This window comes from Limulus polyphemus, unplaced genomic scaffold (assembly GCF_000517525.1).
Source record: "Limulus polyphemus unplaced genomic scaffold, Limulus_polyphemus-2.1.2 Scaffold2034, whole genome shotgun sequence".
Taxonomy (NCBI): Eukaryota; Metazoa; Arthropoda; class Merostomata; order Xiphosura; family Limulidae; genus Limulus; species Limulus polyphemus.
In genome coordinates, this window is record NW_013667644.1 from 1 (window position 1) to 20,178 (window position 20,178).

The following is a 20,178-nucleotide window of genomic DNA, read 5'->3' on the forward strand; positions in this document are numbered from 1 at the left end:
CTACAAGGTTTATAGACCTAATGAATTTTGTCAGTGGGAGCGTTCATATTTTACAAGTGGTTTATAACTTAAGGAATTTGGCAGGGATAGTAAAGAATACTAGGTAAATACATTCAGCCAATTTTTATTTATTAAAAAAAAAAACATGAGTGAAAGCTAAGGAAAACATGTTATGTTATCAGGACCACTGTCACAGTTTACAGTCAAATCACCTGCTTTTATAATTTCTAAACAATCATGTTAATTTTTATTTCTGGGCTGACGTAGGAGAGAAATTGCTCCCCAAAGTATTCTGTAACCAACTTAGAATTGATAATGTTAAGGTAGACTTTTCAAATTTTCCCCTATGCTTACTACATTGGAGTCTTTCGCGGCTGATTTCCAAAGAACGAGAAGCATGTCCAATATATTTCTTACCACTTTCACACGAGATACCATCTACACCTTGTTTTTACTCTTTAAGAATGTAGTACTTGTTTCAAGTTAGATAATAAGACACTATCTTATGTGAAGGTTTAAGTATGAGTTTTATATATGTTTTATGTTATCAAAATCACGAGACAGAAAATGAAAATTCAGACTTTTTTTTATATTTCGTTTTGAAATTAAGAAGTTTAACTTGTATGATATACAAAGTCGAATTATAATTTACACCGACAACAAAGTTTTTCAATAACATTTTGAATATTACACTGTTGAGGGTCGTGACATGCGCAAAAGAGTCAGGCCCGGAAAAAGTGTTAAATCGTTAACATTTTCAAACAACTACATTTCTGCGATTTACTCATTGGAGGCCTATATATTTACAAATATACAGTGTATATTTTAAGATGGAACTATTGTTATAAAAGAAATAGATATTATATTATTAGCAAATACATTTAAGTTGCAATATTGCCAAAGAATCAACTGTTTTACCGAAACTTTTTATTAAATATATTTCCTATCGTGGAAAACTAAAAAAGACGAGTCTTGAACAGCACAAGGTATACATCCAATAGGTCTTTATTACTTACTGTACGAAATAACAAGATAATATAAATTGTTATCATAATTACACCAAATACTTTACCAGTTCATAAACTAAATCTCAATATGAAAAAATACAAAACTATCACAAATCACCAATACAATCATAAATCTCACAAAACATCAATTTTGAATTACATTCTGTACGTTCTAGTTAATTATTCCAACAAGTTATTCATGATCATCTAACCACATCTTCCAATTAAAGTTTCAACTTCCCCCAAAAGTGTAAAAAAATTCTCACTTTAATCATGACAATCACCTGAAGGTAGTTGCTGCATTTTCGTTGCTTTTTTTTAAAGACCTTCAGGAAGTTTTCATAAAGATTAACAAGCAACACAACGGAGACTGGCTGAAAACAACGTTGGCAAATTATAACACATGAATTTTGTATACTGATATTCCAATATATATATATATATATATATCTATAAAGGATCACGAATTTCGGAAAAGTACAATAAATACAAATCTAACAATAACACACCTACAAATATGTATCTAAGTCACACGTAGGCTGGTTCACAATAGCATTTCAGTTGTGTTTTTGGCTTCCATAAATACAACTGATGAGTTCTGACATTAAATAAAAGGCCTTCTTAACAAAAGACATATCTGAATTTCTGTTTGTACACTTTTGATTTGAAAATTTTAGTTAACATATCTCCACTACAACGTAATTTTTATCACACCTGGTGTAGCGAAACGGTTTTACACTACAGCACTGAGTTTCCTGTACTGTATACAAATACTATTTCATATACTTTTCGACGCCATAGGTCCAACCTAACCGATACGTTCTGCTATTAAACAAAACATTTCTTCGAAAGCGACTTTTAGCAAATAAAATAAAATGCGCACGTGTTTAATACTCTTAACGAACAGAATGTGAAAAAATTATAATGTGACATTTTTATATTTTTTTTAGGTTTTAAAGTAACTTATAAAGTCAATAATACAACCATAAAATGCTATTACTTTATTACTAAAAATGTAACAGAGATGGGAGGTCTATTAGTCTGCTTAAATTTTTATCCGAAAACATTTAACTAAGTTATCATTTTACATTCTATGCACGTTCTATAGTTTCTCTCACAACATACAAGCCTAGGCCTAACTTTTCATCAACTATGACAATTAGGTTATTGATATTCATAAACACTTTAAAGCTTTATTTTATAAATAAGAAGTTAAACCTATATTTAAGATAATTTTAACATTTCATATTCTGTATCATTTATTAATATTTTCATTAAAATGTTTGATTGGTATTTTAAAAGGGGAAAGGGTCTTATAAGATTGAAATTTGCCTACTAATAAAACGGCCATTTGCTCAGTTTAAGGTAACTTTTTCCTACTTTGCATCCATTTTTAACATGAGTGCCACCTTGAAATAGCTTTAATCTTCAGTATATGCTTTGCACTAATCTTATGTACTCTAGATATCAGCCAATGAAACTGCATCATGCTCAGTAGAACCAATTTCGTAGTTACACATTAAAAATTATATTATCCAATGAAATTGGGACACTTTTGCTTGTGATAATGAAATCAATGATGTTTTGTGATACTCCTTATTGAGTGATTTATTGGGCTTACAATAAAGTAATTGTAAAGATACATTATTCAGTCATGCCAAAATAATACAGTTGTTCTGTACGCTTGGTTGGGTGTGTACTTAAAGGAAAAAGACATATCAGGATCATATGATGGTGACCTAAAAAGGTACAACTTAATAAAGAAGAAAATTTCTGTCAAGGATGCTGTTATATGTGCCAATAAATGCCATCAATATTACAGTTATTCCAAATGACATACATCTGATGACAGTGAAAATGGTAAAAATAATTCAAGCTATGCTCCTCCTCCACATTCCACTTCTGATACATCCTTGAGTAAACCAGACTGTACAAGCACTAAACATTTAAGACTGTACATTAGATCACCAGGCAACAGTCATACCAACTGTGCTGTGTCCAAAACATACTCAACTGGCTGGTGCAAAACTTAATGCATAAACCCCAGTATACATTATGCCTTATACTGTCATCCCTACTTGAAGCCCAGTGTTATAAAGATCATCTGAAAAGAAAACATTTTATACCCAACTTTGGTCTGATTGACCTTTTGGAGAACACATACAGACGCAGCTGTAAAAACAAACATTAAAAACAATGCAGTAAGAACAGACTCTGATGGGTCTCACAAGCTAACTGAAGGTGAAATATTTTTGAATCTGATTGGATTAGCCAAATCTCAGTTTGATGATCACCTTCCAGGATACCATCTTTGAACAGTACCCATGTGAGATCTGTCTAAAATTCTGCATTTGGAAAATACTTTTGCTGTAAAGAGAACAATAAACCCAGTTTATTATGCTTTGGTGAGCAATTGTTTTTCTGTATTTTAGATTTGGACATAACCTTTAGAAATTGATATCTAACCATGTCTGTCCTCTTGTATGGGAGCTTTTGGTAGTAGAAAACAAAGATGTTTTAGATGGCACTTATATGTACATCCAAAAAAATGAGTCAAACATGCATTCTAAAAACAAACTATCAATAAGTACAGACAGTGCAACTGTCAAACCAAAGAGTTGTATCTGCTGGTGGACACATGTATTAGCCCTTGGTTCCAAATCTTGCCAATACTGATTTAATAATTACTCATCTCATATTATGAAATGATGCTGAAAACATTCACCAATAGATACAGCCACATAATGCAGTTGTTATAAAAGAGGATATTGGGATGTAATTGGATATCCCATATAATGTGTTTTGAAATCCAGTTACAATTCTTTCTGCAAAAGGGCTTTAATCTTCATTCTATAGAGGAATCCAATTTTCCAAGACTTGTCATAAAAATGTGTGTGGCGGTATGGTATAAGCAATAACTGGTTGCACAATCCAGTGGAAGCTACCAGATATGGTATCTACAATCTGTTGACCTTTTATAGGGGATTATATAAGAACTGTAAGTGCTCTTTTCAACTGCTATCAGCCTACTTTCATATAAAACACAGAGTATGATTATATTGTTGCACAGTACATGCTAAAACTAGCGAAATTACCCAACACACTAGAGAACCTGAAGGCTTATTATGGAAGAGATTTATGAAGAAAAAGATTGATGCAGGTGATGTAAATTTGGACTTTCCATGAAGAATGTCTGTGGTTACCAAACTCCACTGAAGCAGGTGGTATCACACACATAAATACTTCTATAACAGGATGGACTTTATGAGAGGTGGGTCAGTAAACAAAAAGGAATAGTTTTCTCTCTGCAATGATTTCATCCTGATATGTTTCAATAAGGTAAACTCTTTCTGGATTCAGCATGATAAACAAAGTAACTCACCTTTTCTAACTTATTTTTGCCTGTATTACACAGGTGCAACAGCAATGAAGTGGTGTGTATATTCAGCATCAATAATGTGGTTACTATGACTTACACAACACAAGAAACACAGGTAATAAGGCCACTTGTCACAGCTGAAGGTATTTAGTATGCTGCAACAATCAATCAACGACTGCAGATGGAAAGTAAACACTTGATGTAAATGACACATAAGTGCCACATTTTTTATGTGAGAGTTGTGAACAAGATTAAAAGCAATTTTTTTTTACAATTTTGTGGTTTTCACACATTTGAGGGATAAGGTGAGCCAATGTATGCAAGCAACAAAATCCAAATAGTGGGTAAAATTCCAATTTTATAGACCCCTGTTTTTTTAAAATGAAGTTAAAATCCACTGTTACTGAACACAAGTTTATAAAGAAACAAGTTTTACCCCTTTCAAGTGTTCTCTTCAGTCTATCTTTTGCTTGTGAAAAAAATAAAAACAGCTTATCTTATAGCAAGAAGTTCCAAGTTGCTTCTGGGCAAAAGATATCAGAAGAGGTTCTTCTTAAAGTGACTTCAGAGGTGTTAATGTTTGGCAATCTTTGGATAAGCAAGCTTTCCACGGTTCTCATTTTGACATAATTTCAAGTTTAATATGTCATTTTGGCTAATTTGCAGCTGATATGATAATCACAATTCCTCAAGTGTAAAAAAATAACACTTGTTGCACCTTTCTGATGCCTTGTGTCATGAAACAACTTGGAACTTCCACTATAAAATAAGCTCTGTGTGTGCATTTCTTTCACAAGCAAAAGTTGTGCTGAAAAGGAGACATGAAAATGCAGAAGCCCGTGTTCTGTAATAGTGAATCTTAACTTTATTTTACATTACATGGTACTGTGTATTTACCTATCCTGAGTATTTACCTAAAAATCTGAGACTCTTAAAATTTCATCTTATTTTTATTTAATTAGTAATAGAATTCACATCAGCTGATGCCTTGGACAATAAGTTTTACTGTTATACTTTCTTCTTCAACACGTTTTTCTTCTTTTCACCTTCTCAATGTTTGTGAATTCCAGAATCTGTCGTTTCCATTATTCACTGTCAAATACAATATTCTATTTTTTGCATATGTATTTTGTGAGATGAGGAAGAGGTTTCTCTATTACTTTGTCCCTTGGACAAACATTTTTTCAAAAATTCCACACATCTACGTCAAACGGAATTTCAGACTTTGGAAAGAATTATTATTTAGAGGTTACTGTCCCCACTGACATTCTTGTTAGTACTAGTGTTACTAGTAGAATAGTAGTACCAAGATCAATCATAATGACAAACATGATGGTACCAGTATTACTGGGAGGCCGATGTCAAAATAGAAGAAGCCAATACCTTGATTACATATACAGGCCTGCTTAATGGTACCAGTATTACTTGGAGGTTTGTATCAAGCCAGAGACTACCAGTACCTGCATCAGTTACAATGAATTACCTGGGCAGAAGTGTTACTGGAAGATTGTTGCAAGATGGAGAACACCAGTACTTGTATCAGTCATTCTGATTTAACTAGTGGTTCAAGTATTACTAGGAGGCTTGTGCAAAAATGAGAGATATCACACTAACTGATGGCTCTGATGGCTTACATTTTTGAAACTCTTTAAAAAATAAAATGGAAATGCCTACACTCAACTGAAATTATTTTAACTAAAAAGGAACTCTGTGGGATAAAACATTGGTAAGAAAATGAAGCAATGGTTAATTTTTTCCATAAAACATTAACATTGTGGGTGTTTCGGGATGACATTTCACACATCATGAAATAAAACCAGACAAATCAATGTACACATATACAAATATATTCAGATACATGTGTGTGAGTATACACACTCAAAGATTTGTATATATATACATAACTTGTCAAAAATTAGAAGATAATTAATAATCTAATAAATAGTTACCAACATACAATAAAGGAATCACAATAATTTCACTTGATGGACATTAACTGATCAAGCTAAACAAAGAGTAGTGCATTTAAACGGAATACTGCTTTTCATCTCGATAAAAGGTTCTTATAAACCTATGTTATCAAATGTTTCAGTGAGCATCCAGTATCAGTATGTTGAAGAAAACAACCAATGAAAAAGTTGGGAGTTTTCTAGCAGTAAAACCAAAATCTCATGTCTATTCACATAGCTGCTTAACAGGAAACATAAAACTTACTTCTTGATAATTCTCAAAAAATAAGTAAATATTATGTAATAAAATGTCTTAATTAATCTCCATAAAACATCTCAACACTGGCTAGAATGCTTCTGTGAGAAGATGAGATTAACAATTAATATCAATCAAACAATAATTCTCCTCTTTTGCTTTGACCCACGTGGCAACTGTGAACATTTTGTAACTTACAGATCAGAAATAAATGACACACTCTACAATCAAATCTTTCTTGATCTTCAGTTACTCCTTGTACCATTAGTTTTGTTTTCCAAAACTGACCCCTAGAGAATTATGTTGAAGACTTGTCAGAAATTCTCTGAAACAGAAAAGAATTCTAGCATTTTTTCTTTCGTTTTACACATAGGAATTTAAAATATAATTATCATAGCTACTCAACAACTTTTAATTATCTGCACTTATGGAAACAAGCAAAAATACTCTTAAAACACTTTGAAAGGTACTACATGAACAAAGCATTTAAATCCTTAATATCTAAGTGTGAAAACACTCTTATGACTTTTAAATAGAAGTTTAACATCACGAACGTGATAATATGAAAATTTATTAAATGTTTTAGAATCTTTAAAATTCTATCATCAGTAATCTAGGGGTACAAAACAAACAAACAATATTTGTAATTACAACAGAAATATATACATAAGAAGTAAACAATTTGAATATACATGAAAATGAAAAACGTGGCACAGATGAAATAGTTAAAATAAGTTTAAATCATGTGAAGCCTGTATATTATTTAGGGATGGAAGGAGAGTTTTTATATATAATATTTCTTTTATAAGATGTTCAGTATCATGTTTGGCTGTTAGATAATTTTAAAGTTGGAGAGAGAAATCACATGTCCTACTACTGTATTTTGTTTAAAGATAGTGGTGTTGGGAGGGTTTATAACCTTTATTCCAGTTTTTATAGACATGACAATGTGTTCACATGCTCGTACTTTAAGGTGATGTTTGGTTTCTCTTTCAAACACAATCTTATTCTTTGTCTATTAAATACACCGTACAAATGCACCTCATCTTATCTAGCCCTTCATAAAGAAATTACTTCCATACAAAGCATTCTCTTTCGAAACAGCTACTCTAAACATTTCTTTATATATAACTTCCTCATTCTTAACTAATTTGTTTGTCAAACCACCTAAGATACCAACTGTACCCAAACTTCCCTTATACGACTGCTTACCATATCTTGGGAGGCAGAGCTCCCTTATCACGAAACAGTTGAAAAAATTATGTAACTCTTACTATCCTCAAACTGACCTTAAGGTTATTGTGAAACCCAATTTCAGACTAAAAAATTTTTCCACTACAAAGATTGTTTGCCGACTGCCCACATCTTATCAACTTATACACGTGTGGAAACTGTATGGCCTCCTATATTAGTCAAATCAAACGTCACCAAAATGATCACATGAGCATATCTATAAAAACTGGAAGAAAGGTTACAAACCCTCCCAATACCACTATCTATCAGCAAAATACAGAAACAGGATATGTGATTTCTCTCTCCAACTTCAAAATTCTCTAACAGCCAAAAATGATACTGAACATCTTATAAAAGAAACATAAAAACCCTCCTTCCATCCCTAAATAATACAGTCTTCACTTGATTTAAACTTATTTTAATTATTTCATCTGTGCCACATTTTTCATTTTCATGTATATTCAAATTGTTTACTTCTTATGTATATATTTATGTTGTAATTGCAAATACTGTTTGTTTGTTTGTTTTGTACCTATAGATCACCGATGATAGAATTTTAAAGATTCCAAAACGTTTAATAAATGCTTCCTATTCTCACATTCATGTTTTACTTTATCATTAAGTTATGTTTTCAGAAAAAATGAGTCAATTACAAGTTTAACATCTTAAATACAAATTTAATACTATCAAACATAAAGCACTTAACTTTAAGTTTAACAATATCAAACATAAAATACTCAAATTCAAGCTTAACAATGATAAATATAAAATACTCTCAATCAAAAGATAACTATTATTAAATCTAAGGCACTTGAAAGTACATTTTTAAAAATGATAAATATAAATACAACACTTTTCAAACCATCAAGAAAGCTAATCTTAAAAGAAAAAAGGTAAACATATTTTTAAAAGTGCTAAACAGTGGTAAAACATTAATACATTTTTCAAATGTGAATGTTTAAGTATCAAAAACATGTATCATTACAGTAAATAAAAACTTTTCAACTATATTCTTTGATGTCAATAAAAAAATCTTATATATCTTCATACAAACTCTGCACAAATTTCTGCATATCTCCCAAATTTCTAAATAGAAAAATCTTGATAAATACATGCCAATGGCATCTTAGCAAGCTGCAAAGCCACATATTTCTGCTATGGGTATCTGAGTGGGGCTTCAATAGACTTCCAAAAAGTGAAGTGCATTTCAGTTGGCATACAACAAATGTTTACAAGATGTGACTTGCTAGCTATCACAATGGCACCAAGTTTGTGAAACACCTCATATATCACATAAACTTAAGGGTGTTTAAGTTTAATCCAAGTATCTACGATTGTTGAGAGAATGATTGTTCTAATTGTTTATCTTAATCCATTGAACTTTACTAGTGCAATCTACATATTGAACAGAAACACAATTACAGAGCTTCAAGTTTTTGTAAACTCAGATGAAATATTAAGAGATAATTTTTACAAAAAGCATGGGAAATGACTAAATATCAAAATATATAAGGTAAAATCATAATTTGGAAAGAGAGGTAAAAAAAAGGAGTGCATGGCAAGTATAATATTTGTGAGCATAGGCGTAGGGGCTTGATTTTGACCGAGGGGGGGGGCAAGTTTAGCACAAGAATATAAAATTGACCTTAAAATCATGTACTATAAGGTTTAAATTCACTTGAAAAAAATGGTTCCAATGACTTCAATGCAGAACCATATGGCACTAAGGGGTTAAAAAAGGTGCAAGTGAAAATGTTACATGTGGATAATATATTTCCTGAAAAGACAGAATCAATTTGCAAATATAAAAGTTATAGATATGTTTGGAGCTATTGCCCGAATACTTTGGGTGATTTTTACCCGAAAAACTATTTGGGCCAGAATTTGGGGGCAATTGTCTCCCCTCCCCAAGCCTATGTTTGTGAGTTAAGAAATACTAAAGTCTCTTATTACTGTTTGCCAATTAGAGTGTAGTTTCTGAATTAATTTTGATTGGTTAGTTATGTCTGTATATGCATTCAGATTCAGGTTATCTTTTAATGAAACTGTACCAGGTGATTTTGTTCAAAATTTTTAGCCATGGCATAGCAGCTCATAGAATGGCTCCGAGTTTTTTTATTTCAAGTACAAACTTTTAGCTCATAGGTCCATCTCTTGACTGATTTGAGATCTAATTACAGTCATGGCTATTGAGGATTCCCTCTTGTTTAGTTTTACTACCAATCATTTTAGCATCTATAAAATCCTCAATGATTATGCTTTATTAGTAATACAGTACCAACTTCAGTCTAACATCACTATAATCTAATTTCTAAAACCATGCAAAAAAGGAAGATTGAAATTAGCTGACTTTCTTCTGTAATACTCATAGATAAACCCTACATTCTCCAATATTTTTGAATACGTCCAATTTTTAATTTTATCTATAAAAGTAAAAAATTATAAGCAGTAGAATATTTTTTGTGAAATTTGTCATATTTTAGCCTGGATATGGCTGTAGTAAGTCTACTGGAAGTTTAATGAAACATTGTCTTTGTATATATATTATGTTCTTTAAATCCTGTTTACAAAAGCTTGTAGCAATCTAAGCAAAACATATACAAGACACACTTCTAACAAGATGCATCAAATTAAAGCAAAACTTACAGATGAGCATAAAACAAAATCTTAAAAATACATGACGTGCAGAGTAATGATTTGTGTTGGATTAATAAACAAAATTAAACACAACTGGGTCAAGTTCTTGGATGTTCTAAGTATTTAAAAAAATAGAGAAAAAATAGTCCTAGCTTTGGAATAAACCAAGTTTTTAAATTTTAAATTAATTAAAAGAGAAAACTTCAGAATGTTCACTTATGAATATTGTACATTAAGATATATGTTCAATAAAAAAATTATTTTTACCCTAATCCATCTTTAGAGGCCTGCCTTTTATGTCGTTCACTGTCATGATGTTGTTCAGGAATAACTGTTTGAGATTAAAGAAATATATATGAAATTAATACAAATTTCTGGATAATATAACTGTACAATAGTTTCCACCAATAAAATTAGATAAATGAGAAAACTTTTCAAAATGTGTTTTTGAAAACAATATTCCTGACTACTGTTTAAGAAAAAGTTTTAGATTTGAAGTAATGATTCATTTAGAAAAGTTTGACCAGTTGATAACGTATGTCTTCTTGGAGTCAGCTAGAAATCACTGCAAATGGTTGAAATTCATTACTTGTTACAACTATTACTCTATTATCCAATTCACAAACTGGCTTAAAGGTTATTTTTCTGAGTTATATTGTAGTCCTTGACTGTGAATATGAAATTTTCTGACTTCTAAATAAAACTGTAAAACTACAAATAAAACTAACAACAACAAATATTGCATAGTGAAATTAACAATAAATAATATAGTCAGAGATGGGGCAAATACTGGAGATCAATAATCAAATACAAATACGAATACTCCATATTTTTATGAATATGAATCGAAAAACAAATACAGGAAAAATGCTAAGCATTCAAATACAAATACATAAGAATGTATTCATGAATTGTCAAGTAATATGCAATAATGATAAAACAGCAGACGATAAGATTTCAATACTTTTATTTCTCAATTTGCTATAACGAAGTTTTAGAATAAAAAATAAAAACTTATAGATATTATTACTGTCCATTGTTATTTATGAACATCAGTCTCTCAAATGTCTTTTCAGAGAGGCAGCAGCGATCAGGTCTGATGGTTTTTCCTCTGATACTAAACAAATGCTCAATGGGAGAAGAAGATGCTGGAACACTCAGGTAGCATTTGGCTTATAGAGATAAGGTAGGAAAGTTTTTTTTCATGGATCTTCAAATAATCCTTTGATGATGAGGTGGTTGGTTTCTTGGAGGCAACAAAGAAACTAAAGAGCTTCTTTTGTGAGGGGGGGATTTACAGTCCTCTCTTGGTTCCATGTTTGTAGGATTATTTGTTGAGGAAACTTTCTTGACTTGCAGGAGCATTCAATTGGATTCACAGACCATAGGTCTAGCGAAGTTAAAATCTGAGATCCAATGCCACAGCCAAGCAGAAGACACTTTGTTGCTCATACTGAGGCAGCCGGACATGAACAGATTTCTTAAATGCAGAGACAAGATTTAAAATATATCTGGACTGCATGCTGTCAATCTCTGTCATCAGCCCATAAACACATGGCACCACATAACTGGAGGTAACAATGTTCTGACCCTGGGTGAAATCTGTTGCCTCTTCAAAAGGTGTTAGTATTGTCACCAAATCTGCAAGCACAGTTCGATCATGAAAAGTAAGTTTTGAGGTACCAGTAACTAGATTATCCAAATTCTCCTGGGGAATCTTCAATAAAGACTTAATAATTTTAACTTCTGAGTTCCAATGTTTTGGTGTTACCAACTGAACTATGGTTTCTCCATCAAGTAGATCAGTTGCTTGCATTGATTTTTGAATGTAGGACACAATGGCTGATGCTTTGGAAATTACTTTCAGCAGTGGTTCAGCTTTATTTATGCCATTCCTGACCATAAGCTGTAACATGCAAGAAAAGCAGGGGTCATGTTCAGGAATAAATTTGGATAAATTGCTGATTTAGATTCATCCAACAATTCATCTTCTGAGTCACTATCTGTAGATGAACTATCACCATCTCTCACACTAGGTAGTTTTTGCAGTTCAAATCCAGGAAAGCAGAAAGCCTTGATCATGTTGGATGCATAATTAGATGTCACATATGACACCTTGTTGATGTTAAAGACATTTATTATTTCATCATACTGAGCAGCAACATTATCAGAGGTGTGATGCCCCTTGAAACACCGATATACTAGCATGACCGTTTGCATTTTCCAGTCAAGTATAAAATTATCAGTGACTTTAAGACAGCTGGACATTTGTCTGCTACTCCAGGTATTCACAGTGACATTGATGTTGGGTACAAGTTGCAGTAGAGAAATGACTTTTTGTTGGACTTCATTAAACCTGCTCTCGGCCAACACTGTGGAAAGATACTTGTGACTCCACTTGTAAGAAGGATGCAGTTTACAGGCAAAAATATTGACAAGTTTGTTAGTGATGTGTTTCTGATGAAGGTGTGTAGACTTATATTTAGTTGATTCTGTACAGTTAACTGTCACTGTAGGCTGTTGCACTTGGGTGGAAGTACCAGAGCCAAATATATACTTCTGGAGCTCTGCCTCATCATTACACTAGAAATATAAAAGCATATCTCAGTTATATAATATAGAATATAGCTTATAATAAAAATAATAAAAAACATATAACAATAAATAAAAATGATGAATATAGTTCAAAACATGAGAAATGTAGTTTAATTAGTGAATATAGTTTATAATAAAAATAATACAAACATATAATACTAAATAAATGAATATAAAAATATCCTATGTGGTAAATTCTTCGAAAAACAGTTCTTTGAAACAAACATTCATAAGCACTACGTGTCCACTAAATAATTAGGACTACAAATTTTCACATATCATACTGGCTGTATAATGTTTGTTTCATTTTAATTCTTGTCAGAGCAGAAACATGGAACTAAGGTCGCAATGCAAGTCAAGCAATAACACCTTGTAATGTCAGTGACCTTGACCTCAAATGAGAACTTGAGCAAGTAATGAAGTAATCCACTGGCAGTGTACTTTGATGCACCACTCAAATGCAAAACAACAATAACAAAAAAGGAACCCTGACCAAGATGCAGTTTTACTATACATATATATATAAAGAAAGGAAAATTGTTTTGATGTGTTAGTCTCTGCCATCACTGCTGAGGAGTGTTGGGTGATTTGAAACATGTAGAGAAGTGTGTCTGAAAGTGATGAACAGTCCGGTGAAGTGGTTGTACACAGAGTGTGTGTGTGTGTACAATACAGAAAAAGGTGTTATAATTTTATTGCAAACTGTTTCCCCCCAAAATGTTAAAATTTGTTGAGAGTGAGAAAGACAAACCTTATAACAGATATATATTTGTTAAAGACAAACAAGTGCAGGAAAAAGTTTATTGGAAATGTGAGCAACTTGAAAAAAAATGCAAAGGTTGTGTGATAACAATTGATGATAATGTTCTAGAGTGTTGTGAGCACAACCATTATGGCAATGCTGCTAGTATTAAAGCTAAGCATGTAATGCACAGCATACAAAATGATTAAAAAAATACAGGTGATGAACCACATTATATTGTCTCACATGCATCCTTTGGACTCAGCCAAGCTGCAGCAGCTAAGTTGACATCTGTTGATGGCATAAAAAGAACTATTTGGAATTTATGTGGGAAACAAAATCTAGGGTTAGTTACTCCAAATTATCAAAGAGATATTGTTTTTTCAGAAGAGTACACTAAAACTGAAAATGGAGAACAGTTTTTAATGATTGGCTCTGGTATGACAGATGATCGAATATTGATTTCCTGTACAAGAAGGAACCTACAATTATCAGCAAGTTGTGATCATTTGCATGCTGATGGAACATTTAAGACTGTTCCAAATATTTTTGAACAATTATATATGATTCACAGGCTGCAAGAAAGCATTGCCATCCCTTTAATTTATGCATTGTTGCCGAATAAAAATTATCACACATTTATTAGACTTCTTAGAGAGATAAAGGGGTTAGTCCTGCCTTACATCCCGTGTCTGTACTAACAGATTTTGAGCTTGTTTCTGCAAATCATTCAAATGTATGGAAATTAACTTATGTGATAAAGAGTGAATAAAGTCTGAATGAGCTATGTACTGAGTAGCTTTTGAGTGGCCATGAACCTTCTATTGGTTGGAAAAAATATCATGACTGTGCAGACAGATTCAAAAGACTAGTGAATAATATGAATGATTATTTGCATGTTTAAAATAAATAAATAATATTGATTTTTTAAAATTATTTTTAATGGTCTAATTAAAATTACTTATTGTAATATCATGATGTAATAACATTCTCCATTCTGATTAAATATCTCATTTTTTACATATGTATGTCTTTCCCTATGTATTGAATAATATCGGTCCATTTCACTTCGAAAGTTTGTCGAAAAGTAAGTTATATGCCTTTTTTATATTTTATAAATTAGTATTTAATTAAAAATTGATCTAAAAATTGGACATTTGATTAACTGTTATTTTGAAGATTTGTTTTTGAAGAATTTTCTGTAAACCAAAAAATATAGCTTAACATGCAAGAGAAATTTAGTTTACCTATATTATATTGTATAATTTACATAGACTATAGTTCATATTAACAAAAATAATAAAAAGGCTTACCTTCAGATGTGTCAGTAGGTTAGAAGTGGTTTTTCCTGAAGTAGAAATAGTCCGCTCACAATATTACACTTTGCCTTGATGTGATCAGATCTAACAGTAGGAAGTGTTCATGTACCACTCAAGGCAGTTTAGTAGCCATCTCAAATTCTCTCAAGTGACTTGACTGGATTAATAATCATGTAATACAATAACTTTTAAGGTGGTTGGAGAGTACTGACCTGATTTAACCCTCTCACTACAGGTATCCTTTACTGCGCATGTCATGATGTTTTTAGTAACTCATATTTAATATTTAATTAAACTACATTTTGTTCATGTTATGCCAATTAGTATAGCATAAAATCATAGCTAATAATCCACATTTTAATAGTATGTACGTTTTAATTATATAAGGCAATATTTAAAAACAATCCTAAATTCCCCTAGTGTGAGAAATGTCTTTTTTTCTCTAGGCAACTCCTCTTCTCTAATTTATTTACCACCCCTCTAAAAAGTACAAAATGTAACATAAATTACTCATTATAATATTATCATTGCTCAGGCAAAGCATAATTTTCATAGCCTTCAATTTTGTTTGGTTACACAATCATCAAATAGAAAATCAGCCCCTTTTTGCCACACCCACATCTGTCACATCCTCTCTTTCGGGATTTGTCAATAGTTCTCTCTGACGTTCAATACTATATTATTTATAACCAATAGAAAGCCAAGGTTTTCAGTTATCAAATGAGGTATTATATTACATTGTTTTCTGTACAGAAAAATGTTAATTTCTCTTTCAGTACAAACTTCATTCCCATAGGAAAATTTCCCTTGGGAATGAAGCTTATACTGAAAGAAAAATTAATGTTCTTTGGATGTAATAACGACAGTCTACATTTAAATACAGCTTTGGGGGTATTTGTATGTACTTGTATACCTTACTTAGGGAACACTAGCTGTTGGCTTGAGCTACTGTCATAGAATTAATTTTCTTTGAAAAACTAATCATTATAACATGCCCGATTTCTTTAGATCAATGAAAATTTATTAACTCTCTCCATACAGGCTTAGTCATTTTGACCAACTTTGCAAACTATACATAATATAATAAGTGTATCTTCACAAAATTTCTCAAGCTATTAGTAAACATAACAAGTCTTTTGTACATAAAAAATTTGAGTGCAAGGTGATTTTTATGTTAAGATTATAATATATTTTCATCACAGTTTTTAAATTTCATTTCCATAACCTCTAGGACCTCCTAAATGAATATTGAAAGTTTTTTCTTCTGTAAACCTATATTTTATCAGTTATTTTCCCTACTCTAACACAATATGGCAGTGGTTACCAAACTTTTTTCATGATGACACTCTAACTCACTTACCTTGATTTGTGAAACACCCCTGCTGCCACATGCAATAGGATTTTTATATTTTAACTATTCTTTGTTTGATGGAACTGTCACAACACTCCTAGAAAGTTGCTTGACACACAACTTGGAAATGACTGCTATATGGGCTCAGTCCATTTGACTGATCTTGTAACCACCACAAAAAAATTGCAAATAAATCTAAATTACTCCTTTTTTCTTTTTAGAATTACTGCAGATTGTAAAAGAATTATTTACCCTAAACAGCTTCACATTTGTAGCAGTTAACAATTGTTTATTATTTTATTGCTCTGTGAACCATCTTTAAGTATTAAACCTGTGTATCAAGCTTGGAATCATCATGGAAATACATATTTCAAGTTATGTTATTTATGTAATGCATGAGTTTCTCGCTTTCATACCTCAAAGGGAAATTTTAAATTTTTTTCATTTATGTTTTATTATCTAAGTTTGTAAGTTCCTAATTTTTACATTTTAGTCACTTTAATAGCAATAAATAAAAAGCAAACAAAAAAAAAACAATAAATTCAGTACTTATGTGTGAGTCTTGTCCTTCTTCTGCAGTAAAAGACTCAAAGTCATCATAAAAAGTTAACCATAATTTTTGTTAGGGTTGTTGTTAATATCTTACAGAATTTTTATTTATTTCAAATATTCAACTTAGAATACAAAATAATAACATGCATAAAACTTACATATACTATTATAATTTAACTGGCTTTCTAACTAAGTTAGAAGTGTATTAAAATATTCCCTGGTCAAGATGAATTGGCAATAGTAATTTTGAATCTGTATGCTGAATAATTCAAAATCTGTCAGGAGAACAAGCTAGCATTATACATAAACCAGTAAATTAATCTTCTCTTTCTATTGGTTATAAATAACATAAGAGAGAATTTGACATTTTTAAAAAGACAGTATGTGATAGGAGTTCATGAAATGTATTACTTTCTGGTTCATATCTAAGTAAAACAAAATGGTGGGAGAATATAAACTTAGATGATATCTTAGCAATATCTATAGGTTCATAATTTGCATTAAAACTCAGTAGCTTAATCAGAGATAGAAAGATTTATCTAAAAAATATAATTTGGAGTGAACATGTGTCACATGATACAGAAAAATGAAGACAGAATTTATTTAAGTATTTCCTTTTGAAATTAAGAAATCAAAACTTATATACTATTAAAACTTGTTTATTAGCTATGTTTTTACTGCAATTTTATTGATACACATGGTTAATAAAGTAGATTGATTAAATTTTGAAGGTAAATTTGTAAAAAGGTCCTGAGATGGCCAATTTCACTTACCCACATTCAGAGGGTTTGTTCGTTCGGAACAGGGTTTTTTCAGGTCTTTTAAGGACCTGGGAGGGTCAGGTATATTTTCCACCTCTTCCTCCCTCCCTCCTGAATTAATGATATTAAAGACTGACAAATTCTACTTGGAGGTATTCAAACACAAAACACTGTTTAACTTCTACACCTTTTTTCAGGGTCATGTCCTTGAATATAATGCTAGTAGCATTTAGTGTAGTTTAAAAATTCTTCTCTTTATTTGATCACCAACACTCACAAACATAGTAGTTCACTTCATTTGGTTGTGTAAGATCACAAACAGTTCCAAAATTAAAAAACACTTCTTCACAAGAGATATTTACTAACACGTATTTATACATAAAATACACTTTTTAAATACCACGGTAATATCTAACTCTTGGTAAAAATAATTTTAATGTCTAGTGTGGGTGGTCTAATTTCTAACAGAAATTTAATGGTGAAAGGCACTTAGGCCTATCAACATCATTTATGATATAGCGATCTATTTCTGTTAACAGATCATTTTTATTAAAGTAGTGGAACAAGCAATATATCAATCTGTTTTTCAGTGGGGATAGATTTGCACAATTATGTAGAAATGTTGACTTTGTGGTTCTTGGTACTCTGAAAGCTGTGGTAAGTATTGAATTTTGTATTATTTGCAATTTCTTAAGATTTGTTTTTGCTACGTTTAACCATGCTGGCCATGCATATTCCATTAGTGGTCTGATATATTGTTTATAAATTTTAATAATGTTTTCTGTGGATACACCTGTGTTTTTGCCTGTTAGTCTTTTGAGATAGATTGCTTGTTGCAACACTTTTTAAGTAATTTCGGATACATAGTTTCTCCAATTTAATTTTGAATCATATATTAGGCCTAAAAATTTCGCTGAAGAACTGGTATCAAGAAGAGCTCCATTCAGGTATAATTTTGGAGGGTTTCTATGTAATTTAAGTGATTTTGAGAATAACATTAATTTCATTTTTGGTATATAAATTTTGATTCTATATTTCTGACAGTACTCAACTATTTGATATAAAACTGGTTGTAAATTGTTTGATGCTATTGAGGGTGTGTTAGAACTCTTCCAGATAGCCACATTGTCAGCAAACTGTGAAGTTGAATTACAATTAATATAATTTAATGGTATGTCGCTTACATACATGATGTACAGGATAGGACTAAATACCCCTCCCTGAGGAACACCCACCTCTGGAGTAAAATACTCTGAGAAGGTGCCCTCAACATTTTCTATGGTCAAGAAAATTGGATAACCAGCGAATAACTCCTGTTGGTAATTCTATTTCTTTGAATCTTAAACCATTATGCCATATTGTGTCAAAAGCTTTCTCGATATTAAGAAAGCAAGCAACAGTGCATTTCTTTTGATTAAAGCTATCTATTATGGTTTCATTAAGCCTAACTAAATGATCAGTTGTTTACTGAAATTTTCTAAAGCCATTTGAACTTCAGGTAATTTTGAAATGATCTCTAGAAAACGTTGTACATTAGCTGTTATGTTAAACTTATATTAAAGTTTTTCTTCATTACCCATTCAAGCAGTCTCCAGCCATTATTAGTTTCAAAGTGGGTTCCTCGTCACCGAATTTTAATTACGGATAGATTAAACAAAGCTGTTAAGTGGTCAAACAATCTCTGAGTACCTTACTTTAACAGTATTGTTTGTATCTGATCTTCTCCTAGTGCTTTGTTTTTGTTTGTTTTATGGATAGTATAACCTCAGGTTTAGGTATTGTATTTATGATTTTTTGTGCTAGATCATGATTATTATTTTGGAGAATTGCCGTAGTGAATGGAAATTTCAGTGTTTATAAGTCTTGATTTTTGTGTATATATTTATTTACCTTATTGTGGAAATAGTTATTCATGTCTGGTTCTTGATGTGTTTTAACCCTATCTTCACAGGTACCCTTTACTGCGCAAGACACAAGGTTTTAGTGTCTTACATTCAAAACTTTATTATACTACTTTTTATTTATGTTATACCACTTAGAATAGCATAAAGTCTTAGCTAATAATCCATATTTTAATAGCATACAAGTTTTACGTTCGTAATTATACAAGAAAATATATAAAAAAATCCTGAATTTCCACTGATGTGACACACTTGACACATTTTGTCTTAGCATGTCATCATTCCTATTTTATCCATCACCCCTCGAAAATGTATGAAATTAAACATAAAATACTCTCTATAAAATCATTATTGCTCAAACAGACCATAATTTTTATTGCCTTCAATTTTGTTTGGTTACAGAGCTATCAAATAGAAAATCAGACCCCTCCTGCCACATCCTCTCTTTCACAATTCGTTGATAGTTCTCTCTTACATTTCATTATGAATAACCTAT

At 31.4% G+C, this 20,178-nt stretch overlaps 1 protein-coding gene across 2 annotated transcripts in view; it reads right to left on the reverse strand.

Annotated features, from left to right (window-relative positions):
* Positions 1–987: 987 nt before the first annotated feature.
* LOC106465736 (ankyrin repeat domain-containing protein 27-like) overlaps positions 988–20,178 on the reverse strand; it is a 69,827-nt gene continuing 50,636 nt past the window's right edge. For both annotated transcript variants that reach the window (XM_013925974.2, XM_022393645.1), the window contains 2 exons: positions 10,729–10,792; positions 988–6,916 (listed from right to left, as the gene is read on the reverse strand). In XM_013925974.2, coding sequence (XP_013781428.2) covers positions 6,856–6,916; positions 10,729–10,792 — 125 coding nt within the window. In that variant the 3' untranslated portion in view covers positions 988–6,855. The remainder of the gene's footprint in view (positions 6,917–10,728; positions 10,793–20,178) is intronic.